Genomic DNA, 27,802 nt, shown 5'->3' with positions numbered 1-27,802 from the left:
ACTGGTGTAGGGTGGGCCCTAATCCAATGTGACTGCTGTCCTCATAAAAAGGAGAAGCTTAAACACAGATACACACAGAGTAGAAAACCATGTGATAATGAAGGTTGAAAGGGGTAGTACAGGAGAAGTCAAGGCAAGCCAATGATACCAGCAACAGCCAGAAGCTCAGGGTGAGTCAAGGAACAGATTCTCATTCATAGCCCTCAAGGGGAACCAACCCCGCAATACCAACAATCCTTCTGTCCTCCAGAATGGTGGAACAATAAATGTCTATTGTTCAAGCAATAAATGTTTATTGTTCAAGTGTAGCCTGGAATAGTTTGTCATGGCAGCCCTAGCAAACTAAAATTTAAATTATTAAAAATATCACATCATATATTAATTTATTATTAAAATATGTGAAAGTAAGTATATATTAAAGTGCTATAATATAAATATTAATATTTAATAAAACATCCCACTTAGTTTTCATTACCTCCCTGAAAAAATATTTGTTAAAATGATTTAAAAATGTCTAGACAGGTGTGCCTGGGTGGTCAGTTGGTTAAGCGAGTGCATTGGGCTCTAGTATGATCTCAGGAGCTGCTGGTATCAAGACCATCCTCGGGCTCCCTGCACAGCAGAGAGTCTGCTTCTCTCTCTCTCTCTCTGCCTTCTTCCTGCTCATGCTCTCTCTCTCTCTCTCAAATAAACAAATAAAATCTTTAAAAAATGTCTAAGTAACAAGTTTATTTTAAATCTAATCATTTAGTTTTAGAATGGAGAATGTTGTATGTCAATTTTCCTTGTAAGAATTTCAGTTTTCCTTGCGATATGACATATAGTCAACTTTTCAGAATTTTCAAAGGATATTTTAAAATAAAGTTAATTCTAGTTTATAGGGCACAAAGTTAGATACATCTCTTATAAAGTGATCGTATTAATAATATTCAAATATACTTCCATTAAAGTGTGCTAAATAGATGTTCAGTTATTTGACACATGAGAGTTTCTAACTATGACACATACCGATTGTGAAATGAAAGTAGACCCATGTCCATTAATGCTTTTATTTCTTAAATTCAACTTTTAAAAATATTGTTTTTGCCACTCATGTTTCTGTCTCTTTCTGTGCCCGGCTTACTTTTACCTATTGTTCTATATTTGATCATTCTAAATATTCTTGTTTAAGTGTATCTCTTGTAATGAGGTAGAGTTGAAACTATTTTCAGATACATCTAAGAATTTTTTCTACATTTAATAATTCTCTTAATACACTGAAGCTTCAACTACATCTGAGTCTTACTAGCTTTCTTTAATTTTTGCTTATGCTTCATTGGTTAGTTTCTATATTGTTGATTTTATTTTCCTAGTGATCTGCAAGGCATACATCCTGTCTTCACTGCTAAGTACTTCATATTTCATGGCAGCATATTTGAGAAGAAATTTCACTAATTATCAATGTCAATATTTAAACACTAATAATTCTAAATATAATGAGAATTTTTAAATTTTATAGTAATACTAAAAAGAATCATAAATCAATTTTTGGTATTAAAAGACCTTTTCCTAACTTAAACAACTTAATGAAACTGTACTTACTAGCAACCTACTTCTTTTTTAAAATTTTTAAATTATTTATTTAAATTTTTTAGAGAGAAAGAAAGTGTACGAGTGTCAGGGGTGTTGGGAGAGACAGAGAAAGAGAGACAGACTCCAGGCCCAGTGTGGAGCTGGACACAGGAAATCAAGAGTGCCACCCAGGCACCCTAACAACCTACCTCTGGAATGGGAAGGTTTTTTCCTACTGGGATGCTTTAGATTGTAAATAAAAACAGGATGCTGTATTTGGAAGATAACACAATATCCTCAGAACTTATGAGATGTCATTTAATAGCTAATGTTTTATTTTATACACACACACACACACACACGTAAAGTCAACATTATCAGTAGAGTTTGATTCATTAACAGTATCACCATTTAAACACATCAATTTTGTATCATTTCAGGGCTATTTAGTGCCCTTTATCCTGCTTATGAGGTTTGTTCTCACCTTGATTTCAACAAGCTATTCATATAAGATATTATGTACTTACAGAACCAAGGAGAGTGGGAGATGTCCTATGGTGCTCTATTAAAAATAGCAACTACTTTCAAAGACAAACCTGAGAACACTGTTGCAAATTAATTGGTTCATTAAAGCTTTATAGGCGTTGCTGAAATCTTACTTCTTTAGTAATACTTGGAAGGCATTTTATAAGTTAAGCATGAAACAGCCATAACATCATGAAATATTGTGGTAATAAAATCAGTCTCTTATGGAAGAAATTAAACTTTCATTAGTTTACAAACATAAGCACAATTTATTTGAACTAAAGAGTAAACATAAATATATTTACATTTGTATATAAAATATACTGTATTTAAAATTACTTGATGTTTTAAAGACAGAACTTAATGTAAACTATGCAGCTGGAAATTGCAAGACCAGATGGCTCCATAAACCCCAGTAGAAAATATGCATCTGTTGGTTCTTTGTCAAATTGTTTTATTTGAAAGTAGTTTTATTTAATCAAGTGGCATGGGGTCTTAATACATCACCTGCATTAGGTGTTATTTTTCATTTCTAAATGAAATGAAAATGACATGACTGGAGAGTAAATCATTTTCTGACACTCAAAGAAATGTTTTATGCTCTATGTAGAATCAATTTTATCAGTAGAGTTTGATTTATTTGATCTACAGCACAAACAAATGTGCCAATTATAAAGCTCTCTGAAATAAGTAGATTGGTAATAAGGACTTGTGAATATTATTAGTTGCATCTGTGATGTTTATAATATTATGCAAAGGCTCTTGATCTATTCATTAAATGATACTAAAAATTAGTTTAAATTGATGGTGAAATGTCAAGAGTGTTACATTTACAATTTTTTAGCATAGGATTCTAAAAGGAACATCAACCAGCTAAAGAAGAGTTCCCATATTTATCTCAGGTAAAAGGGACTTGGAGGAGATTATGGAAAGTATAGAGAAAAGAAAACTAGTTATGACATTAAAGAGTAAGATAAGGAAGAACAGAAATAAAACCTGGATGGGGAATTGAGATGTCTGCATTCCATCCCTAGCTCTGCTAATAAATAGTGAAGGTAAGTTACTTAGACCTTTTCAATTTTTTCTTCCTAATCTTAAAATGAAGTGGGTTTTTCTTTTTTTGTTTTCTTTTTTTTTTTTTTTTTTCAAATGAAATGATCTCTCAGGTTATCTCTCACTCTGAAGGCCTATAACTAAGATAGCTAAGGGAGAAAAAGAACACAGAAATGTATGTGAAATGCTTTATGTTTTATAAATTATGTCAAGTGATATATTAAATCTAAAAATCTGAGAAATCTTGCGTTATCTTATGTGCAATAAAATTCCTACTTATTAAATTCATTCATTGTGTCATTTGCTATTTTGATCACTGTGATCTTTTTTTGATTACAACACTTGTGAGGTCTTCATGTTCCCTTTCCTTTAAAACCAAATCAAATCAATCAATATTTTGAATACTTGTTGCTTATAAGATAACTTCCACAGCGAAGACTGTTCTGAACCTCTCTTTGTTCTTCATCCTTTTCTCCATATTTTTCATAAGAACTTGACTGTTTCCTAGCACATACTTATGGCATTGAATTACTACTTCTCTGTTGGTTGAAATAAGAATAATAACAAATCAAGCAATTTATTCATCTGATAACTATCCCCACAAACTGGGCTAATGCTTATATGTACTTTGAATCAACCTGTGAGTTGTTTTGGCATAATATAGACAGACACATTGTTGGCAGAAAAACATTTTCTTATGTACTCAGGAAAACAGAAACCTCATGAACGGTAGGTAAAATAATCTTTGACTAGAATCTTCCGTGATTTGAATTAGGATATTGTTTCTTTAATCCTTACCAATATTAATCACTTCAGAGTGCTATATTTAAAGACTAACTCATAAGTATCCTAGTTTTCTGCTGTATCACTTGTACCAAAGGCATGCATCTGCTTCATGCAAGCTTGTATCCAGAACCACCAGCACACTCCCACTTTGCCTCTGCCCATTCTCTGGTACTACTTGTAGGAGCACCTGTGCAAATTACAGGCTCCTCTAGTGACTTCCAGTGGACTGCTGTGTGGTCCAACAAAGAAATCAAACCAGGAGTACCTAGAACTTGTCCCAGAAGGAGGTCATCCTGGTACATGGCATCCAATTGTCTTTAGATTCTTTCACACATACTTAGTTGCAGTTTGCTCATATTGACAGAATCAGAGTCAACACAGCAGATGGTTTAAATCTATGTGTCAAATACAGAAGCTGAGCAGAGAAATAAACTCATAAGACAAAAATCATGAAGTGGGCAAGGGCAAAATGGAACAAACAAGATGCCTAGGGAAGTTTTCCTAAATTTTTGAAGGGTCACTGTGTGATTTTTGTTTTTGTTTTGTTTTGTTTTGTTTTTACTTTTAAAAACTATTTATTTGAGAGAGAAAGAGAGAAAGAGCAAGCAGGCGAAGGTGCAGAGAGAAAGGAGAGAGACAATATCAAGCAGACCTCCCACAGAACACAAGAGCCCCACACAGGCTTGGTTCCATTACTCTGAGATCATGACCTGAACCTGCTTGAAACTCTCTCCCTCTCCCCTCCCCCACACTCATTCTCATGCGCTCTCTCTCTCTGAAAAACAAAACAAAACCAAAAACAAACAAACAAAAAACACACAAAAAACATGGGTTTCATGGGCTTAGAGTCCATGGGATTTATATATTGCCAGACAAGAGAAGAGGAGGGAGCGTGAACTACCTAGTAAACAGTTAAAACGTGTTTTGCTTTTTCCTTGTGGGAACTCGTAAGGTTCTATATAAGAATGCTTTTAATCTTCAAAGAAACCAATGTTTTATGGGCCCAGCACGCTTCCGCTGCGCAACTCTGCTAAGAAACCAATGTTTTATAACTGAATTTTAGGTCCTACCCTAGCTTCAGATCAAAACTAGTTTTCCCACAGCTTGCTTCAGTATATTTTTAGTCCATACAAGAGAGAGCATCAAATGATTAAACAGGAACCCCCATGACCTTCAGCAACCACACCTGCCGGTTAACACTGCCACACAGGAAAGCTCAGATTTTCCCCAGAGAGCTTAGACCTTGATCAGGATGCAGCTCAACAAAAAGCAGGAAGAAAAGTGCCTGCCTGGCCTGGTGGTAGATGCCTCGTCTCAAGGCCACAGGAACTGCAGGGATTCCCCTGTGTGGAAGATAAGTCTTACCCTGGGCTCCCAGTCTAGGGTTCAGGACTCTCCAGGGCAAGCTGTGCTGCCTGGGATCTGCAGATCAGTGTAGGCTTAGGGGCCAAGAGAAGGCTGAACTGAGGCCCTGGGAAATAGGCCAAGTGCTCCCAAGGGAGCCTAACACCTGTGGAACCACCCAGCCAGGGAAGAGGACTGGAAGCAGCTTAGCTCTGGAAGGACTTGATGTCCTGATTTCTGTGGTTCCGCTGATAGCTTCTGCCTTCAGGCCCTGCTAGGGGTCTCTACTTCTCAGAAGGTGGAGAATGACTGGGGTAGAAAGGCTGTCTTCCTGCCCTCAGCCTGGGAGGGGCTGATATCACCTTCTGTGAGGTTTTTTGCCAGGGACATAATGTCAACAACCAGACCTGAATCCACATGATGTAATAGAGGAAAAGTAACTGCCCATTCCAGGAGACTGACAGCCAAGGAAAGAGTAGGGGATGCCATAGTCAGAGCATGCCCCAAGGAATGGAAAAGGAGGAGAATTATAATAGAGGAATTTAAGACATGGAAAACTTCCTAAAACTTAATTAGATGAAGTTGGAGCTAAGAAATTAAACAGAGGAATTTAAAAGGAGGATGGTTCCTACTGAGACTGAAATTAGTGAATTTGATATTAGTGGTCATGTGTAAAAAATAATTAGGACGTTGAGCAAAAATATAAGAGGTTGAAATAAGAAGGACAAGGAAAGAGATTTGGAGGGTAAACTGTTTAGGCCTAACACCCAGGGATATTTCAAAAGAAAAAAATATATATATAAATTATACAAAGTTTAAAGAATACATAATTAAGGAATATGAGATTCACATACCCCTTTGTTGAAGAAAAATATAAATCTGTGAATTGAAATTGCTCACAAAGTTTGAGACTGAGTTAAGAAAAGTTATATCTAGACATATTCTGACCTAGTAATATATATAAATGGAATGACTTGAAGATATTTATACAGTGGTATGAAGCAAACATAAATGGATAACATAATGTGATAAATGACATGCAAAATGAAAACAAAGTCCAACTCCTTAATACTCTAAGATACTCCACCACTTCACTGCCTACACAAACGTACAGCAACAAAGCTCTCTAAGTGAACATACATGTCTGTTGCATGTCCATCTTTTAGATCTTGTGCCTTCTATCCTTCTAGCTACCAAAAACAATAAAGTACCATTATCCAAAACTCAATTTAATTTATAATATTATTTTTTGGAAAGATTAAGATTAATTAAAGATTAAGAGTTTATTTCAATGTATTTATGCATTGAAGAGAGAATTTTTGTTGTAGTTAAATTTAAATTTGGAACTTCTGATAATGGTATTAACAAGCAGGCTACTATTTATGGGAAACAGAACTGAAGGAATAGTCTTGAAAAAAATTATTCTTTAAAAATAACATATACAGTTTAGTTGAGAGTCAGATTGATAATACCTTTCCTTCTAATAAAGATAAGCCACTAAGATTGCTTGGAGTGGCTGTTAAATTCCAAACCAAACTCTATGTTTTTCTCTAAGACAATGAAAGTTAAAACAATTAAATCACTTAAGAATGAGATTATCAGAGAATCCTGAAGAATTCTTCAACAGGAATGGGAATATGGGTAAGATAAGTATAGTGATTAGTAAAGACAGTGATTTCTAGGTCCTTTAATGCATCCATTAATACCTCCATTCAATACTTCCCTTAATGCTTTAAGAAAGTAACAACTTCAGGTCTGAGCGGTGGACACAATGTGGCTAATACAAGAATTTCTGGCCCCAGTTAATTTGGACAACTATGATGTGCCATCTAAGGAAAATTACAGACCAACAATCTACAAAGTAATTCCTCAGTGATATGAATCATTCTATCTGCCCCTAAGTAACTGCATGCTGATGTTAATTAGGAGGTATAAGAAGCCTATGCCATAAATAAGTGGTCCACTTTTGAGCAGTTACCAACTATCTTTATTCATAGTCTCTCATTTTAGGTAGGGGGACCTGGGTGGCTCAGTCAGTTATGTGTCTGCCTTCTCTTCAGGTCATGATCCTGGGGTCCTGAGATAGAATCCTGCATCAAGCTCCCTGCACAGTGGGGAGTCGGCTTCTGTCTCCCCCTCCTTCCCCTCGCTCATGTTCTCTTACTCACTCACTGTCACCTCAAATAAAATCTTTTAAAAAATAAAGTCTCTCAGTTTAAAGAATGTCTTTTAATTAGGTTTTCTGGAAAAAATATACTTTTGGTCAGAAAGTACAAAGAAATATAAAATCTGCATCTGCTTACAATGGTTCATATTATAGACATGTTTAGATTCCTTTTAGTATGATTTATTTGTACCCTGAGGTGTATTTGTGTCCTTAGGTGATTTTGCTCCCTAAATGACTTCTGAGCATTGTATTAAGGAAGGCATAGGCTGCCATGTAGCCAAACATGATTTTGAGAATGACGGTGCCATTAAAAAAGACACTTCATTTTTCTATCCAGCTTCTTGGTAAATGTTTACTATTGGTTAATTAATTTCTAGGGGTTTTTGTTTTGTTTTGTTTTGTTTTGTTTTTTGAGACACTATCAAAGAAAAAGAATTTTTATTATTCCTCAAGACCACAAATTAGACTCTTAATAATAAGAATGCTTCACATATTCAAGATTCCCTCCTCCCCTTGCCTGTTAAATCTTTCCAATGCATTTTCCAAAACAAATATCACCAATAACAAATGCATTACAATTTAAGTAACGAGAAGATCTTTCCTCTGGGTCCTGAGATGTCTGAATTTGATAGTACGTTGGTGCCACAGGACTGAAGGAGAAGGAGGGTAGAAGAGGCTGGGTGCCTTCATTTGGTGGCTGCTCACTATCTGTGCCACGCCCCTGTCCTACAGATGCTCAAAGGAGACTGTGCACACAGAGAAAAGAGCTGAGGCTTTCAGGTTGACTATATATAGGTTTAAATCACAGCTGGGGGACCTCAGAATATGTAGTTATCATCCAGGAATCTCATTTTCCTCATATGTGAAGTGGGGACAATGATACCCACCTTGAAAGACTCATAAAGATTATGAGGTCAGTAGGCATTATATATGAATCACCTACCATAGGGTTGGTGGTGTGAGCACCTAGAAAAGGCATATGTGGGCATAATGGGACCATAGCTTTTGCTTCCTGGACTTGAATCATTGCTTCCATCCAGAGCACAGCTATTTTCATCGTAGCCCACACCCTGTCATCCCATCTATTTTTTCCTCCACTCAGTGGGCTCAATGCCCAGTCTGAGGACTGCAGAAAAAGCAAAAGGAGTGTTACTACTTGCCATTCATCTTGTTTTTCACATTGCCTCTCTGAGTCCCATGTTTTGGAGATATGGAAATATTTCATTATTTCTGGCCATAATTCACCAAGAATTTGAGGTGAAGAAAAGTACACCTCCTCCTCCTCACAGTATTAAATGACTTTGTTCTCTGTCCCATAAAACCCACCATAGAGAAAAAGGAAACTGCAACTCAGATGTCACTGTGTTTTTGGTTCAACATTCTCTCCTATTTCTAGAACTTGCTTTTCCCACTCAGGAATGTTTGGGGCTAATAACATCCCCCCTCCTGTGAATGCCAACTACTATTTCTATGATTGCAGCTGCATTTTTCTTCTTAGAGAACATCAGAGCTCCCCCATGTGCATAGCCTCTAAACGTGGCAGGCATGAGGCCACTGTGGCCCATGTGTTGGTAAAGGCAGAAGAGACACAGTGTGTTATCATGCAAGAGATATGTGCTCATATGTGGAACCATAGCATGTTCTGCTTAGAACCATCAAGCTCTTAGTTCATTTCTAGGTGTCAGCTGACAGATCCTTTCCCTAGCCATAGGTTACCACTTACTCCAAGTTATCTGACACCTTTAAGCCATATTCTCTTCATTTATTAAAGGAGAATAGAGCCACATTTCTTAAGAGGTAATGTGGTGGCATCTAGATGCATACAAAGCACCTTAGGTAGAGTTTGACTCATAAAAGGTGATATGGCAGATGTGGCAAATTATGTTGTATCACTAGAGAAAGTTCTCTCTCAAGACATCCCCAAATTTCCAATGAACATGGGTGCAACATCATATGGAGACTAATAGTCTAAATTAACTGAGCTACTATGATTTTTTGCTCCTCTTTGTGGTCAGCTGACCCCCAGGAAGCAGATATATCCAGTACCAAATTACCGGAGTTTGATGTTTGGCATAATCATCTGAAGTGCAGGGAGAACAAGAGACCAAATTCATCACCAAGACGCAGCCCATTCCGCTGGGCCCTTCCTGCTCTCCCAGGCCTCCCCCACTCCCTGCCCCACTCTGCTGGGCCCCTCCCTTCCTGGCAAGCCCCTCCGACCACTCAGTCTGAGGAGATTGGACCCAAATGGAGGAGGCTGGGAAGTGGAACCTTTGGCCTTCCTATTGTCTTCTCCAAACTCCGTCTGATTCCTAAAAGGAAGATCTGCTCTGGTGTGTTTTCCTCCGTGGGCCTTCGTTGAAGGACCATAGCCTTTGATGTTAGAAATCACACAAGCACGCACACATGCAGATCCAGACAGGGCAATGGTATCCTCACTGACCTTCACAGCAGTCTTGCCACACTCGCAGATCGACCTGCGGTATCTCACTGCAGCTCAGGTAATCCTGCGGGTACTGTGCCTTCACGAAGACATCGGCCTGGACTTGCTGGATGTTGTCACCATTGTCACAGAGCACACGGCCCAGTGATGCCTGCTTCAGCTGAGTGAGCTGTGCGGGAGTGAACACCCCAGGGTTCTCATACCAGAACCTGGGGGTCAGCAAGGAGAGGTGCAGAGTGAGGTCTCCGGCAGAGCACTGCACTGAGCTGTGTGCAGAGCAGTGATAATAGCAAGAAGAGCTCAGCAAAAGAGAAGCATATGGAAAGGATTATGTTTGTTCTCCAACTAACCATGTTTGAATTGCCTCCAATTTGTATAAGTTCTTAAATCCCATGGCTTTGAACTATCACTTTCCAGTCAAGTTTTACAAAATGATTCGAAGTAAAGCTTTGTAAAGTTTTAAAGGGTTTTTAAAAAGCACACTTTCTAATCTAAAATTCCATAAATTAGCCTTAGGAATTACCTGAACAATTTAATATTGACATGTTTGCCTAAAAGGGAAATGTGGCTTTGTAATTATTAATACACACTAGTTTATTATATCTCTTGGCTAATTAGAATGAACACATTTGGTTTCAAATGAAATGATACAATTTAAAAAACACTATTAAAGTGAACCTTTGTTCATTCCTTCAGGAAATATTTCAGTACCATATGCCAAGCACTTTTCTCATGTAGGCATACAACACATGATAGAAAGGAAAAGACTGTTGCCACTCACGTGGTATATGGGCTGACTTGTGACCCCTCAAAATTCATAGTCTGAAATCCTAGCCCCCCAGTACTTCAGAATGTGACTTTATTTGGAGATAGGTCCATTAAAGAGGTAGTTAAGTAAAAATAAGTCATTAGAGTGTTGTGGGGGAATTAAAGTCATAAAATATGGACACAGACAAGTTACAGGGGGAAGACCATTTGGAGAGAAAGAGAAAAGTTGACCACCTACAAGACAAGGAGAGAGGCCTCAGTAGGGACCAACACTCCCAACCCTGATCTAGACTCCAGAACTGCGAGACAATACATTTGTTGTCTATGTCACCCAGTCTTTGGACTTTGTTATGATAGCCCTAGTAAACTAATACAAATGGGGAAGACAGTTGACTCCAAAAAACCAAAGCTTTCCCAAATTTGTTTAGTTTTTAACTACATATATTCTTAAATTATTATCAATTAAACATATTAGCCCAACTATGTGTTGCAATAAATCCAGAGTGCTAAAACTAATTTATAAAAATAAAAATGAAATATTGTACTATGAATGTTTGCCAATGTGCAATAAAAGGAATTAAAGCCGTTCCTACTTTCTTTATAATATAATTCATAAGTAGAAGAGATTGGGAAGAAAACTTTTAAGTAAAGAATAATTTTTAGCATAACTTTAATTAAAAACTAAGTTCTAGGAAGTGTTTTAAGTCCTATATAAGAGATATATATAGGACATATATATATATCACCTATGCAATAATACAAAAGGTTGAATTGTCAAACAAGTTCACAAGAATCCTAGCCCTTACTCAAGACTATACTAATGATTCAGAAGATACAGCGAGTACTTGGAACACATTTGGTTCAAGTAAAAGAAGAGAGCTAATAGTGTGTCCTATGCCAACCCAGTGGGGGCTGATTAGTTTTTCAGTTTTCTTAGTTTTTTAACTTGGTTAGCCTTGCAAGAAAGATATTACATGAACGTACATCTCCTGCCAGCTGTCTGCCATAATTTTATAAATTCAAGTTGAGTTACAATAAACACTTTAGCAAACCAAGAGATTTTTAGGAAGAATTCCCAGTTATCATTCCACTAGTAAATGCCCTTAGGACAGATTTTGCCAGGAGGTCTGGTATTGGGTCAACAAATCTTCCATGAAGATGAAGGTACAGAGCTGCAGGCCAGCTGTCAACTTTTGCACTGCCAACATCATTTACAGTTGCCACAATTTATGAGCCCTAGGTACTACTGTTAATCAGACTTTACAAATGAGGCAACAGGTTTCAGGTGTTATGTTTCTTAAAGTTAAATAGTTGCAAGTAGGGGTGCCCAGATTTAAACACATGCTAATGAGTCTAGTGCATCCTTTTAACCACAGACTTCTATGCCTTTTCTAGACAGTCTATTTCTTATTTTTTTACAAAGATTCATAAAAATTTATGAAAAGGAACGTTATCTGGTATTATCAGTAGACAGAAAAATTCTGTGACCAGCTACTATTTGTTATTGCTCATATTCAAAATATTTTAAATCATAGAAAGCATGGAATCACACTTTTAATGTTATTGTACACCTATATTTTGGGGCAAAAACTGATTTCATTATCTTTGACAAGTATAACAGACCAATCTTCACCTATCTCCATCTCTTAACCGCTGAAACTGGGTAACAAACAGGCACATAAGTGTTGGTCCCACTCTTGTACCAGGGATCAGATCTTCAACCATGAGGGCGGGCCAGAAGTCAGTGTTGCCTGGTGTGCCATACAACCTGAAACAAGGATGTACAGACATCATATGCTGGACTGGGAACGTGACAATGATAGTACTATTTATACAAATGACTATAGAGCATTTTTTAAGTTATACACACTAAAAAGAAAGGCAGAGATTATTATTATTCCCATTTTACAAGTAACAACTTTGAGATGATAGAATAATTTAGGGGTCACCTAGTTGACCAGGGAACAGAGCAGTGAGCTAACCAAGAGCATTTAACCCTAGTCATATAACATCCACTGTGTTCTTCTTTATAAATACTCTGTAAGTATATGGAATATAATTGTGTGTGTGTGTGTGTGTGTGTGTGTGTGTGTGTGTGTGTGTGTATGTAGATCTATATCCAACTAATTCTTTCAGAAACATGTAACAAATTAACTATTAAAAATATCTGTGTCAGTGTATATGGTATGTAGGTTAAACAGAGTGAAAAAATAATTTGAGGAAATAATATAATGTGTTCGATAATTTTGCTCTTGCTAAAAAACCAATGATATTTGATTTGGAACCTGAAGTGATTTTTTTTAATTAAAAAAAGTCATTATGTAAATAACAATTAATCAAATATCTTTGGACACACCATCCATTTAAAGAAAGAAAATAAGACCAGTACCCATGAAACTCCTTGTGAGAGCAGCTGAGACTGTTTTCTCCCTGTCCCTAAGGATAAGCAAGTGAACAACTTGACCTGTCCCATATGCTACTTTAACATTTTATTTCATGTGTATGATCCCATAGACTCCATTCAGTTCAGCTGCATATGCTTTAACCTTGAAACAGTTGGAAACATCATGTTCATACTTCCTTTGTTTCACTCAACAATTTATTTGGAGAGATTCATTCCTATTGTTGTACACATCTGCTTCCTTTTCTCTGCTCTATAGTAGCCCATTGGATACTCCCAATTTAGTTGTCTGTTCTACTGGTGTTTTCAGTTTTTTACTATAAACCTTCTCATACATGTTTCTTCATACAGACAAAGGTCTTTCTAGGCTAGCCATCAGCAAATTTTTACAACAAATGATAAGGTTATAAATATTTTCAGCATCGTGGGCTCCATTTTGCAATTACTCAACTCTTCCCTTTTCACGAAAGCAGCCGAAGACAACACATAAAAAAGGGACACAGTTTTGTTACAATAAACTTTTACTTACAAAATCAGGTAGTTAGAGCTGGTCAGTGGGCTATGGTTTGCAGATCCCTGCTCTAGAATATCCTGATGCTAAAGCTTCAAATGCTGAGTGTGGAGCATGACACCTTAGACACTAATAGATAATGCCAAACCGCTGTCCAAAATATATCTATAGTTCATACTCTTACAATGAGCATAGAGAAGTTCTCTGTGGGGCGCCTGGGTGGCTCAGTGGGTTAAAGCCTTTGCCTTCGGCTCAGGTCATGATCCCAGGATCCTGGGATCAAGCCCCGCGTCGGGCTCTCTGCTCAGCAAGGAGTCTGCTTCCTCCTCTCTCTCTGCCTGCCTCTCTGCCTACTTGTGATCTCTGTCTGTCAAATAAATAAATAAAATCTTTTAAAAAAAGAGAGAGAATTTCTCTGTGATGCATCTTCAATTTTAATGGATAGTGTCTTTGTCATATGGAATTTATTCTTCAGTTTTTTTGTTTAGTCAAATATTGCTATTGCCCTTCTCCTTCCCCCACATCCTCCTTCCTTCCCCTCCCCCTCGTCCCCTCTCCACCTCCCCCTCCTGCTCCTTCTCCTCCCCCTGCATTTCTCTTCTTAATTTCTGGAGATAGCTTTTTTTTTTTTTTTAATATCTCAAGTACTTGTTTGAGTGTTTGAGTGCCTATTTAATTCAGATTCAAGTGTTGTATTATAGATCCCTTCTGTTTCAATTTTTTTCCCCTGGGAGAATTTTTCTCCGAAATTTTTTTGATTTGCATTTTTGTTTTCTTGCTACATAGCTTTATTTGAAATAAGCTTTCTCTCTCTCTCTCTCTTTTTTATTCCTAGGCATTTTATGAAATGATTTCTAGTTCAGTAGCATAATCTTCTGTCACTGCAGCAAAGTACAGCATCTTTGATTGAAGCATTGGTGACGATGGGAGACAGCAGGCACTGGTGGCTTTTATTTCTCTTTCATTCCTACAGCATTCTTAAATTCACTTCATTCTGCTTGGCTTCCTATGTATAGAAGGGGTGCTATCCCCTCTCTACTTATCTTCTGTCACCAAGCCATGGCTACCTCTGGTTACTTTCAGCCCTGTGACTAGGGTCATAGACTCCCAGGTTCCAGAGCTACATTTGGTGATTTAACACTTTTTGTTGAACCATGTCCTTCTAGAGAGATTTCTTTTTTCTCATAGTTCATCTATATGCCCTGATCCCCTTTTGCCCATAAAGACTTTTAAATTTCTCCATCCTTCTCTCCATGCCCACAGACTTGCTGTGGTAGTGGAGCTCCAATGGCAGCTCTGTTGGAACTTGGTGATTATTTTCAAACTTAAAGTAATTTGAAATTCATGCCATTCTTGTCTCCTACTAATTCTGAATATGAGTCATGTGTTATTTTGTGTGTCTTCTTCATCAGTCTCATAGTTCTGTAGGAGGCCATGTTAAGAGATTTAAAATCAGATGACCACTCATTATTTCTCTAAGACTAACTTGAAAATATGCCTGCTTGGTAAAATTTGTGCTAATTTGATGGGTGTGAAATAGTGTTTCACTATGATTTTTCATTATCCTGATTACTTAGTTGAGCATCTGCTATATATTGATTGGGTATCCTTTTTTTAAATATAGGTAAAATACCTATTATACCATGTCTTTTTACAACTTTTCTCTAGGGTTATGTTTTCCTGTCTTACTTTAGGAGTTCTGTACATATTCTGGATGCTAATGCACTGTTATTTATGTTCAAATGTATTCCTCAAATTTGGGTTTTTTTTTTTAAATCAAAAAAAGGAAGACTCCCCACTGAGTGCAGAGTACGACATAGGACTTAATCCCAGAACCCTGAGATCATGACCTCAGCCAAAATCAAGTCAGATGCTTAACTGACTGAGCCACTGTCAGACCCAATGGGACTTTTTATATTAATTATTGATAGAACTTATGTAATGAAGATTAAAAGATTAAAAGGAAAAAGAAATGATAATTTCAATGTTTGTAGAAAAAAGCATTCCAGGTAAAATGCAACAACCCTTTATATTAATTATTCTCATTATGTTAGATTTTGATGAAAATATTGTCTTCATCTTAAAGTCAATTTTATCAGTTTTTATAGTTCTTTTTAATTTAATGTAAAAAAAACCCTTTTCTTCCCCAATGTTGTAAGAATCCTTTATATTTTTAAAAGTTTTAAACTTCTGCCTCTCAGATTTAAGTCTCTTATCTATTTGGAATTGATTTTCATATATGATGTGAGATAGGAATCCATACTCATTTTTATCCATGAAGAGCCAATTTTTACTGCACCACTTCTCATTTCTCCCTAATTTGTCTTGCACTACTTTCAAATATCATGATTCCACACAGGAGCACATTTTTTGTACATGGCTTTCTATTCTATTCTATCAGTCTATTTGTCTATTCTTGACAATAACCCAATTCTTGGGTTATTTTTTTTAAAGATTTTATTTATTTATTTGACAGGCAGAGATCACAAGTAGGCAGAGAGGCAGGCAGAGAGAGGAGGAAGCAGGCTCCCTGCCGAGCAGAGAGCCCTACGAGGGGCTTGATCCCAGGACCCTGAGATCATGACCTGAGCCGAAGGCAGAGGCTTAACACACTGAGCCACCCAGGCACCCCCCTGCTGACACTTTAAATTTGGACTTCTGACCTCTAGAACTGTGAGACAATAAATTGCAGTTGTCTTCAGCCACCTAGTTTATGGTACTTTGTTACGGCAGCACTAGGAATCTAACATAATTATCAGCTCCCCTAATTCCATACAAAAGTCACTCCTAATTTCTAAAACAGTTTTCCTGCCAAAATGTTCATTGTCCTGTTCTCAATGTTTTAAATGTAATGTGATTCTGCTAGTCCTTGAATTTACCATTAAATTAATTTCTTAGACTCGGTAATAGAGATATTGCATACTGAATGGTTAAAATGACATTATACAGCATATGATAAATAATAGTAAATGCAAATCAGAAAGTTAAGGTGAAATTAATGTCTGTGAATTGTTAAGAGGTCACACAAGAAACATACATTTGAGGTTTTAAAAATTAGAACATCCAGGGCACCTGGGTGGCTCAGTGGGTTAAGCCTCTGCCTTCAGCTCAGGTCATGATCTCGGGGTCCTGGGATCAAGCCCCGCATTGGGCTCTCTGCTTCCCCCTCTCTCCCTACCTGCTGCTTTGACTACTTGTGATCTCTCTCTGTCAAATAAATAAATATTAAAAAAAATTAGAACATTGAACTTTCCCAGATAGGGTAATATTGGTTTTGTTAATTTAAATCCTTTGATACTGATTTGTTTTTTTCATCTCTTGACCAATTCAGCGAAACAGTAACCATTTTTATCCTTATTATAACTTATTGCTTTTGTTGTGGTTCACCACATAGCTCCAAGAAATATTAAGAGCTTTTTAAAGGTAGTTAGTATGGGTACCATATTGAGTAACTCATTAATCATATATGGCTTATGTTTTAAACAATAACAATAATGAGTTCCAGAATAATTAGAGGGAGGTCTGGAAAAAGATGATTTCTCAAACATTTTTTACTGATTCATCTACAGTACTCAGGAGAATGTTAGCTCTATTTTTTTTAATTTTTAAAATTATAGACATTATACCTCTTCTTTGGTTATAATTAGTCCCTAGTAGGAATATAAAGCAGCTTTTACGTTTAATTCCTTCAGTATATCAATTATCTTCTTAGATTTCCTCCCCAAAGCTAATACTCAGCATTTATTCCATACTTGAAAATAGTAATCCAACATAAAGGTGGCATGGTTATTGATGAGGAAAACAAAGGGGAAAAAATGAAGCTTAAATTTCGTAAAAGCTTGCAGCCCACTATAAATATCTGAAACATGCAGAATATAACATTCCTCAAGAACTCATGGCTGCTTTAGTGCTTCAGTGCTTATGTTTTATTAAAAACTAAAAGTAAAAGAAGTGAGTTAGAAAAAAAAAGACTAAAAGTAACCTTATCTTAAGAGCAGCTAACCCCCCAAGATCCTAAAAGCCTTATCCGAAATTCCTTAAAGACTTATGTTATCCCTGACTCCCACTGACTAAAAAGTATACAATCAGTCACTCCTCACCATCTCAGTACAGCTTTTCTACCCACAGGTCTTACCATGTACAATAATAAAAATACCTTTTGCACTTAAAAAAAAAAATGCAAGAATTCCTTCTTGAGCATTGGGCTTGATGATCCTGAATCAGTTATGACTGTAAAGACTTATAAAATCCCGGGGCACCTGGGTGGCTCAGTTGGCTAAGTGTCCACCTTCAGCTCAGGTCATGATCCCAGGGTCCTGGGTTTGAGCCCAGCACTGGACTCCCTGCTCAGATGGAGTCTGTTTCTCCCTATCCCTCTCCCTCTGCCCCTCCACTTACTCCTGTGCTATCTATCTCTCTTTCTCAAATAAATAAATAAAATCTTTTAAAAAAATTAGAGTTCTATAATCTGAGATGGTATCTGATCAGCACTGCTCCTTAGACTGACAACAGTGTATACCAACCTCCTTTCTGTTGAGTGCGGGAACAAACTAGAAGGCTCCAGGTACTTCTGACCATAACCTCAACCTAAGTACTGCATTAGTGTGTACTTCCCAGAACAAATGTGAAAACCATCTTCATAAATATTCTCCTAGTTTTGATAATGGAACATTTAACCCTGTGTAATTAAATTTAGCTTCTAACCTTTTTTTTATTACTTAAAAACAAACCATATATGGACCAATAAGAGTAAACAAAGTCTACTTATGTTCAAAGTGATGTTTTTATTATTATCTTGATGTATAGAGAGTTAGAAGAAAGGATTTGCAAACCTTGGAATGAGCGATTAAATGCAACAAAGATGACAATGTAATCCACAACTAATTTCTTAACAATAGTTTCACTTAAAATCTGCTCTAGAAAGATGAATAATAATAATAACTTTCGACTGTATCACTCTGAGAGACACCAGTGTAGAAGGTCCTGTATGAATTTTTTTTCCAGGGGTCTACAGGCTTCCTGATTCAGAAAGTGAAAAAGAGATAATGTAGCAAGGTATGATTTTAATGAAACAAACCAAAGCCTTTACCACAAACACTGAGAAATGGTACTTTGTGAGAAAGTATCCTTGGGGAAAAGTGTTCTGACACTCTTCCGAATTTTTAGAATAAATGTGATCATTTAGTAGCTTTTAGAGAAAAAATATGAAACATGTCCTTCAAAAAAGCAAAATTCCCTTGTGTACTCATACAAAATAAAATTTCTCCTGCCTCAGGATGATTGCTTCACTTTGAAAGAAATAAATGACATAACTATCAAAGAAATTAAAACAACAAGGACATACTACCTCACAAGTGTGATTAGTCAGACCAGAAACATTGTACAATATAACTTTAGGGTTGATGTAAAGTCACTAAAACACCAGAAAGAAAAGTTGTTTTCTTAACCTGGAAGAAAAATTCCTCAAGATACTTTTTATTGGAAGCTTATCTCAGGACTCTAAATGTTTCCTGAAAGATTTTAATGACATCATATTTTTTTTCTTTTAAAATTCTTCTGCAATTAAAATTTCATGCATTTCGGAGAGCCATAAAGCTCTATCTTTAAGAAACATTACCTCGGTAACTGAAATGGCACAGAAAACTAAGCAACTGGGGAAAATAAATTGTCACTTTTTTTCCCCTTTTTGAACAAATACAATCCACTTTTTGGTTTTATAAGAGGAGGAACTTTTCTTTATACTACAACTTTACTGGAGGAAAATAATCTAAGCTACTTCACATAACATTTTTTGGAGAACTAAAAATGTTTTAATAATCATCAAATTTTCAGAAGCATAGTACAGAATATAGAACTCTATAATTATATACGTTAATGAAAATAATTCTTGAATTTTACCTTGTGATCAGATGGAGGGAAAAGGAAAGTAAAAGGACAAAAAAGTAGAAAAAAAGAACTAGAAGGAAAAGAAGGAAAAAAAAAAACATAAAATCAAGGCAGAGAATCAAGAGCAAGAGATACATCCAGACATTATGAAGAATGGAATAGACTTCCTCACAGGAAAAGGCACTGGTTCTTACCCATCAGAGATTCATGTGCACGGAGAACTAACATATTATTTTTTTTAGATTGTTTTATTTGTTTGGCAGAGATCACAAGTAAGCAGAGAGGCAGGCGGGGGAGGGGGAGAGCAAGCTCCCCGCTGAGTGGAGATCCTGATGTGGGGCTCTATCCCAGCACCCTGAGATCATGACCTGAGCCAAAGACAGAGGTTTAACCCACTGAGCCACCCAGGTGCCTCGGAGCACTAACATATTTGAAAAACATTCAGAGAGGGGTGCCTGGGTGGTTCAGTTGGCTAACCGTCTGCCTTCAGCTCAGGTCATGATCCCAGGGTCCTGAGATAGAGCCCCGCATTGGGGTCCCTGCTCAGTAGAGCCTGCTTCTCCTTCTCCCTCTGCCTGCTGCTCTGCCTACTTGTGCTCTATCTCTCTGTCAAGTAAATTAAAAACAAAAAACTCTAAAAAAACATTCAGAGAGAAAATCTTTCATGAAAATAATATTTGGATATTTACACCATGGCAATTAGTAACAATTAAGTCCCCCCTGCTTTTATACCCGTGGTACAAATGCCACTGCTTTTTAGTATATTTTTCATAGTCACAATAAGTACTGGAAAAAAACATTTTTACTAAATTCTACTCATATATAACAACCATTTGAAATTTCTGGCTCTAAGAATTGTTCTCTTTTTGCTTAAAAGATTCCTTAACAAGTATTGGATGTTAAAGACATAAAATCTCCCATAAGAGACTTTTCATCATATCAGAACCAACAAGAATGGAAAATAACTGGGGGCGCCTGGGTGGCTCAGTGGGTTGAGCCGCTGCCTTCGGCTCAGGTCATGATCTCAGGGTCCTGGGATCGAGTCCCGCATCGGGCTTTCTGCTCGGCAAGGAGCCTGCTTCCCTCCCTCTCTCTGCCTGCCTCTTGCCTACTTGTGATCTCTCTCTGTCAAATAAATAAATAAAATCTTTAAAAAAAAAGAATGGAAAATAACTGAAAGAGGAAAGGAAATACAGTTGTCACTGTGTGAGACAATACTCTTGAATGTCATGTCTATAAACCACATAAAATAATCTAATATACATCCTGTGGTAACATTCCACACTTAAGGAAATAATAATAATAAGCCATGATTTTAATTTCTGATTATGACATACACTGTTATTTCATTTCATTTCATCATTCACAGATTCTTAACGACTTCTAGAGTTCTGTAGACACTAGTATGGGATTAAGAATTGAACTAATTGACAGACTCTGCTCTAAAAAAGTATGGGCCAGTCAGGAGACATAACATATTTAAAACATAAACTATGGTATATAAAATACTATATAAAAGTATATTGACAAAAATGGAGATTTCTTCTAAGTCTCTGAAGTTGTGCTACATATATCATTGTAATTGTAGTAAGAGAGATAATAATATGAGATAGACATGAGTAAGAGAGATAATAAATGAGATAGAGATGATAGAAGATAGATAGATGATGATAGCTAGCTAGATAGATGATAGATGACAGCTAGTAGATAGGAGAGTCTTTTCTCTATGCCAGCTTAAGTGATCAGCCTTTTATTTTTATTGTCCTAGTTGACCTTAACTGTCAACATTTCACTTATAAATTTCATTGATGTCTCCAAAACTGTGAAAAAATTTTGGTTTGTTACTCTATCTGAACCTCTTCCATCTTGCTCCATGACTATTTCAGAATTTCTCCACCCAAATGCAATTTCCCACATGCTCTACTTTTGCAAGTTCACAGATAAACTGTGTTCCTTCTTTACAGAGTAAATAAAACCCACAGCCAGGACTTCCTCAACCACCCACCACAAATGATGACACTGCTGACATCTCATCACCTTACCACCTACCATTCTCCCTTCAAGACAACACTCTAAAATAATGAAAATTCTCAAATTATGAGAAAAAGCAGTCCCATTTTGTATCTCCTATCACGCACTTATCCCAATATGGCGTATTGTATTGAAATTCAAAAGCCACATTAACTACTGGTAATATAGCCTTCCTAGGTTTCCAGACAGGAACAGCTATAGGTGAGGGGCCATGAGGAGGTCGCATCTGGTAAGACATGACCAGTCAAACAGGAGCAACTGCTGGTTGCCATGAGAATCACATTCAGAATTCTGAGATCATATCCAGGTTCAGCAAGAAAGAGCCCTGAAAGAGTTTAGCGGTGTTTGTCACAGACATAATAGAAGGGTACACTAATAGAAGGGTACACTCAACTGCTAGTTATTTGCCCATTCTAAGTTACTGTTTCATTGTTCACTACAATATCGGCTGTGTGCATCTTATTAAACAAATAGCAGGAACACAGTAGACATTTTATAAATGCTTATTATTTAGCATAATTAATAATTGAATGAATTAATAATTGGTGAATCTAAGGATAAAAAAGATGTTTCTATTTCCAGAATACTAAGAATCATGCTGCAGTTGTTGTGGCTGTTATTATTGCTTTCATCTGGAATGCATGTTCAATTTTACCAAATGTCACTTTGTCATTCTTTGAGATGCTTGCATGGGTTTTATAATTGGACATTCTATTGTGATCATTATATAGATAGCAATTCAGTCTTATATTCCTGAAATTATCCCTCTTTAATCACACTGGGTTATTCTATTACTATTCATTATTTGTCTGAGAAGCACTTTAAATATTTTCCATTCCTTACCAAAAAAATATATTAGTATATGATTTTATTGATGCTGTCTCAAGGTTTATTACCAGAGGTATGCTACTTTCATCTAGTAAATTGAGTAGAGTTTCATCTCTTTATGTATTCCATAATACAATGTGTTCTTTAGTGTTTGAAAGAATTTACTACTTAGAATCCAGAGACTACTTGAAAGCTATTCTTCTACTATTTCAAATTTCTAAAGGCTCTAATTTAACATTGTGTCTTTCATTATCTTAAGATCAACTACAAAATGATTTATTAAGATTTTCAAAATTATTTTCATAAAAAGAAAAAGTAATTTTTTTAAGATTTTTATTTATTTGACAGAGAGAGAGAGGTCACAAGTAGGCAGAGAGGCAGGCAGAGAGAGAGAGAGGGGAGGAAGCAGGCTCCCTGCTGAGCAGAGACCCCGATGCAGGGCTCAATCCCAAAACCCTGGGATCATGACCTGAGCCGAAGGCAGAGGATTTAACCCACTGAGCCACCCAGACGCCCCAAGAAAAAGTAATTTTTAAGAAATTCTGCTTAATTTATCTTTTCATTATTTCCAGCTTTTGGATATATTAATTAATTACTCTCCTTTCTTACCTTTCCACTTTATTAATTTTTGCTTTATTCTTTCCAACTTCAGTCAGACACTTAACACAAGACAGGAATAAATGTCTGTCAAGCTCAGCCTGTGAGATTTGTGGTGGTTGATTTCCATAACCTAGCCTATCCTAAACATGCAGTCTTCAAAGATACAGGTTTGTTTTGTTTCCTAAGTTAGGTAGTCAGTAGATGGGTACATTGTTTATTAAATCTGAGGATTCAAGCCTTTCTTCAAATCTGTAACCCTTTACCCTTAACTCTTCCACCCTGTCTTGCCTGCATTCCTTTTTCTATTTTTTGGAATGCCTATAAATATTTGACATTTTCAGTCTTTCTCCATGTATCTTAATTTTTCTTAAGATTACTCTTTTTATGTACTAGTCCTACATGCTGAGTGATTCTTCAAGTTTCCAGTTCACTAATTCTTTATTCTAATTAGTTGTATAACATATCTATTGAGATATGTACTACAATTCTATATAACATGACTTAAAATTCTATTTATTTTTCAAATATCTGTATTCCTTACATTTTACTTTCCTTTTAACATAGCATCTATTCATTCTTTTACTTATTTAATTATGTTAAATGTACCCTTACAGGATCTTTCATATTGATCTCGTCACCCTTGATTTTGGATCCCAGTTCCTTCTTTGCTTTGTTTTATTGCTTTTCATTTATTCTCATTGCTGGTTATCTTATGGCTATTTATTTACAGAATCAGTTTTTAATTTGGGTGCATATATGATAAAAAGAACTTCTTAGGAATCTGTTTTCTTTCCTGTCATAGTCCATATGGGGGCTTGTGGAAATTTTGCATGGTGATTTCACACAAGTTTTGTCAAGATCTTAGTGGTTTGAGGTTTTCAAGAGCAGTTTTCATGCTCATGTGTTGGCTAGTCTTTCCAGCATCGTGGTGTCTGAGTAAATTCAAATTTCTCTACTGTGTAATAGAGGCTTAGATAGGAAGAATATCACAAAGCTTCCTGTTTTATTCCAGAATCAGTCCCTGATGTTTAGTCAAGAAACTATCTTGTTGCTTCCTCTTTCCTACTGGCAAGTGTTTTTCTGATTCTCTTCTCCTTTTGAATAGATGAACAGCCTTTATGCAAGAAGCTCTGTTTCAGCCCTCTACCTACTGTAGTCTAAAGGCCGTCTCCTTGCCCTGGGTGGTATTAAAACCCCCACCTCTGTTTCCCAGAACCACTATTCATCTATCATATCACTCCTGGGCAAAGACAACATTCACCACTGATTTCCCCTTGGCTTTAAGTTTCTTTGTCTTTCATGGCATGTAAAAATTGTTTATTCTGAGCTATTTTATGTTTAAAACCCTTCTTTATATTTTTACTTTTTATTTAATACTTCTAAGAAAAAGTTCAACAAGAAAAGAGGCTTACTTTACTGAATTGGTTTATTTACCAAGAAATTCTCTTGGAGTGAAACTGTCACTAAAAAGAGGCTATTCGTCAAATCTCTTATAGAAATTGTCAAGCTCTCTTTAAGGTTGCTTTTCTGTCATTTTCCAATAATGGAATAGGAAAAAAAAAAACAAAGAAAAATTGTAATATTATATATAGTACAATATGTTTACATATTTTAATTGCAGCTTCAAATGTTACCTCAGGTAGTTAAAAATAGAAAATGAGCTGGCTAATCCATTGACTATAGCAGTCATACTTAAAAAAATTCTACCCCAGCTAAAAAAGATTATAAAGTACCATTCAGAGCTAATGCAATAATGGGGATATGGACCAAACTATCCAAAATTTGCAAAGAGCATCTGTTGTTATGCAGAATAAAAGCAATTATTGACTTAATCCAATATTTTAAAACATTCTAAACTGATTCCAACTAGTTTATGTCTGCCTCAAACTCAAGTATTTTCAAAGAATATTTTAGGATGTTCTATGATTTTCCTATGTCTTAGCCAAAGAATAACATTCTTAAGGTACTGAAACCTACACAGGTCACGTAATTAGCCCATGTTCTCAAAGTTGATTACTATCCAATATATCTTGTCCTACTGTGATGTTTCCTACCACTCATATTTCTTCAGTTACTCTATGATAGTGTTATCACCCATTGGAAACCATATATTAAATTGTTGCCTTATAAAATCCATAAAATTTAAAAGATCAACAAGAAAGACATAACTTCCATTTAGGGATATTTTGATATGTGACTGTCTCATTTTGATATGAGAAAATTACAAGTGTAAAATGAGTGGTATCAGCCCTGAGTCTTGAGAGAAATTAGGGAAATTCATCAAAGGATAACATTCTTCTATTGTGTTTTTATTCACAGGCATAAAGCAGGCATAAGCAACCTTGTTCTTACATAGTGGATAACAAATATTTTTGGTTTTTCAGGCCACAGAATCTTTACTGCAACTACTCAACCCTGCTATTATAGTGGGAAACTGACCACAGAAAATATGCAAATAAATGGGTATGGCTGTGTAACAATAAAACTATAAGAATAAGTGGCCAGCCTGTAGGCTAGAGTTTGCCAAAACCTGTGTGAGTCTGGCTTGAGAAGTATTCACATTTACTCTGAAATTTTATCACTCATAGTTCTGTCTTTCATTTTTGAGTGTCTGGATGTATATGGCCCTAGTCCTATGGTCACAAATGCCTGGAAGTCCTATGCCTGCCCAAGAGCTCCCCAAGGAATTGGGCCTCTTTCTCATGACCAATTACCTATTGTCATTGGAAAACCCCAAGGTGCATAATGGGACAGACACAAAAAGACACAATGATCATTGTATGTCTGTCTCACATGTTGCAAAGATGTACATACAAAGAAATATGTGCTTGGGCAAGGAAAATATATGTGGTAGGTAGGTCTAGTTACTGAGTCAGAGGCAGATTTATCATGAAGCAAATGAAAATAACTCTTCAGAACTGGAACCACCAGGGTCCCCCTACTTCCCCAGGCCTGAGAAAGAGCTTGCAATGTGTCCACATGGTCACATGTGCTTCTGAAACGTGTGTGTGTATACACTTTAAGGTTTGCAATTCTGGATCGTCCCCTAACTTTGTAAACACTGTTCCAGATACTGAGCAAATCACAAAACAGCCCTCATGATTCCTGAAATGGAGCTTAACAGATTCTTAAAATCACACTTGAGAGATTGTTAAATGTGGAAATGTCATTTAATTCACCTGCACTGCCTCCTCTTTCCCAGTCCTGGTTTATAAATCACAGTAACCTAACAAATGTCTGTGGAATTGATATGATACTAAGAGGATCAATAATCATCATACAAACAGAAAAGTTAAATCACTGAAAAGGGAAGTTTTCAAAAATAAGAATTTACTAAATTAAAGAAATTTTTAAAAAGAAATTAAGAAAATTATGGGACAAAAGAAACAACCAAAATTTTTTTCAAAGAAGTGTACTTTTTTAAAAAAGATTTTATTTATTTATTTGACAGAGAAAGAAATCACAAGTAGACAGAGAGGAGGCGCGGGGGTGGGGGGTTTGGGGAGATGCAGGCTCCCTGCAAAGCAGAAAGCCCGATGCAGGGCTCAATCCCAGAACCCTGAGATCATGACCCAAGCTGAAGGCAGAGGCCTAACCCACTGAGCCACCCAGGTGCCCAGAAGTGTACGTTTAATTTAAAAATAAAAGGTGAAATTATGGAAGGGATGACATGGAAAGATTAACAGACATGATACGATTTGGTTTCCAATGGGTGATAACACTATCATATAGTAACTGAAGAAATATGAATGGTAGGAAACATCACAGTAGGACAAGATATATTGGAAAACGAGCAACACATGGCTGTTATTACTTTCTTTTTTCCTTTTTTTTTCAGAAGAGAAAAAAATAGCTTTGGAAAACTTTAAAAAAAAATCTATTACTGCCTAATGAGACCCATACTTACTTCAATTGACTTTCAGGGCAGTTAGCCTGCCTGCTTCTAAATCACCAGCATAATGTCATTGGATAATGGGACTGTCACAATATAATTCCATAGCTACCCCATTGCTCCTTTCTTCATTTTCTAAGGGAAGATTATATAAGAGTATAACAAATTATGGCTACATATGCCTTTCTTACTACAGGTACTGACACTAATGGATCTTGGCTCCACTTGGCTGAGAAATAAATCTGTTCTATAGATTGGCAATAAACAGGCTCACAGTCAGGAAAATCGGCTTCAGCAGACCACCCACAGTCCTAAGAAAAAAAGGGAAAGACTTGATGGGGAATATAAATATAGCCTTCATTATATTTGATTTGTGATCGAAATGGCTAAGCTGCAGTTCTTTTCCTTTTGCACATGTCAAGGCAGATACTGTGTGTTGAGATATCCCACTGACAGCATCATTGTGTGTGTGTGTTCTGGGACAGTGTGACACATGGACCTGGGATGACCCACTGTTCCTGAAGACCTTCCTCAGCAGAATGTATGCTGCCTGTATTTCCACATAACTCAGTGATAACTGAATACTATGAGATCTACATATATGTGAACATGAATTGGGAAGAAAATAATAAAAAAGCAAATAAACAATGTACGTGTTAGTCAAAATATTAATTCCAATAATCCCTGCTTTTTCCTCAAGAGCTTGTAATAAAGCAATTTTCTATCTTTAGTTCACAGTAGGAAAGACAGGGAACTGATCATATTTTTAGCTTCTGAAAACTAACTTTTCCACTTGAAAGCTGAAAAAGAACCTGCTGGTTACATTTTATTTTTTAATATTTTAATGAATGTTTTTGCCATAGCCATTTTAAGGTGGTCTTCACAGAAAAGTCATGTATGAACCCATACAAATCAGGCCTGATACTTAACCAAAATATTTTATTTAGGATTTGGGGTCATAAATAAAAAGCTGATAAAATGTTTTAGTCTACTATTGTCCTTTAAGTGCTTATCTA

The 27,802-nt window shown here is 36.3% G+C and overlaps 1 protein-coding gene across 1 annotated transcript in view; it reads right to left on the bottom strand.

Moving 5' to 3' along the window:
* Nucleotides 1-27,802, bottom strand: part of PXDNL (peroxidasin like) — a 466,402-nt gene that overhangs the window by 36,832 nt on the left and 401,768 nt on the right. Inside the window, 2 exon segments of the mRNA XM_047727586.1 lie at nucleotides 9,870-10,078; nucleotides 12,271-12,405. Coding sequence (XP_047583542.1) covers nucleotides 9,870-10,078; nucleotides 12,271-12,405 — 344 coding nt within the window.

Source organism: Lutra lutra, chromosome 4 (assembly GCF_902655055.1).
Source record: "Lutra lutra chromosome 4, mLutLut1.2, whole genome shotgun sequence".
Classification (NCBI taxonomy): Eukaryota; Metazoa; Chordata; class Mammalia; order Carnivora; family Mustelidae; genus Lutra; species Lutra lutra.
This window is presented reverse-complemented; position numbering and strand designations above follow the sequence as displayed.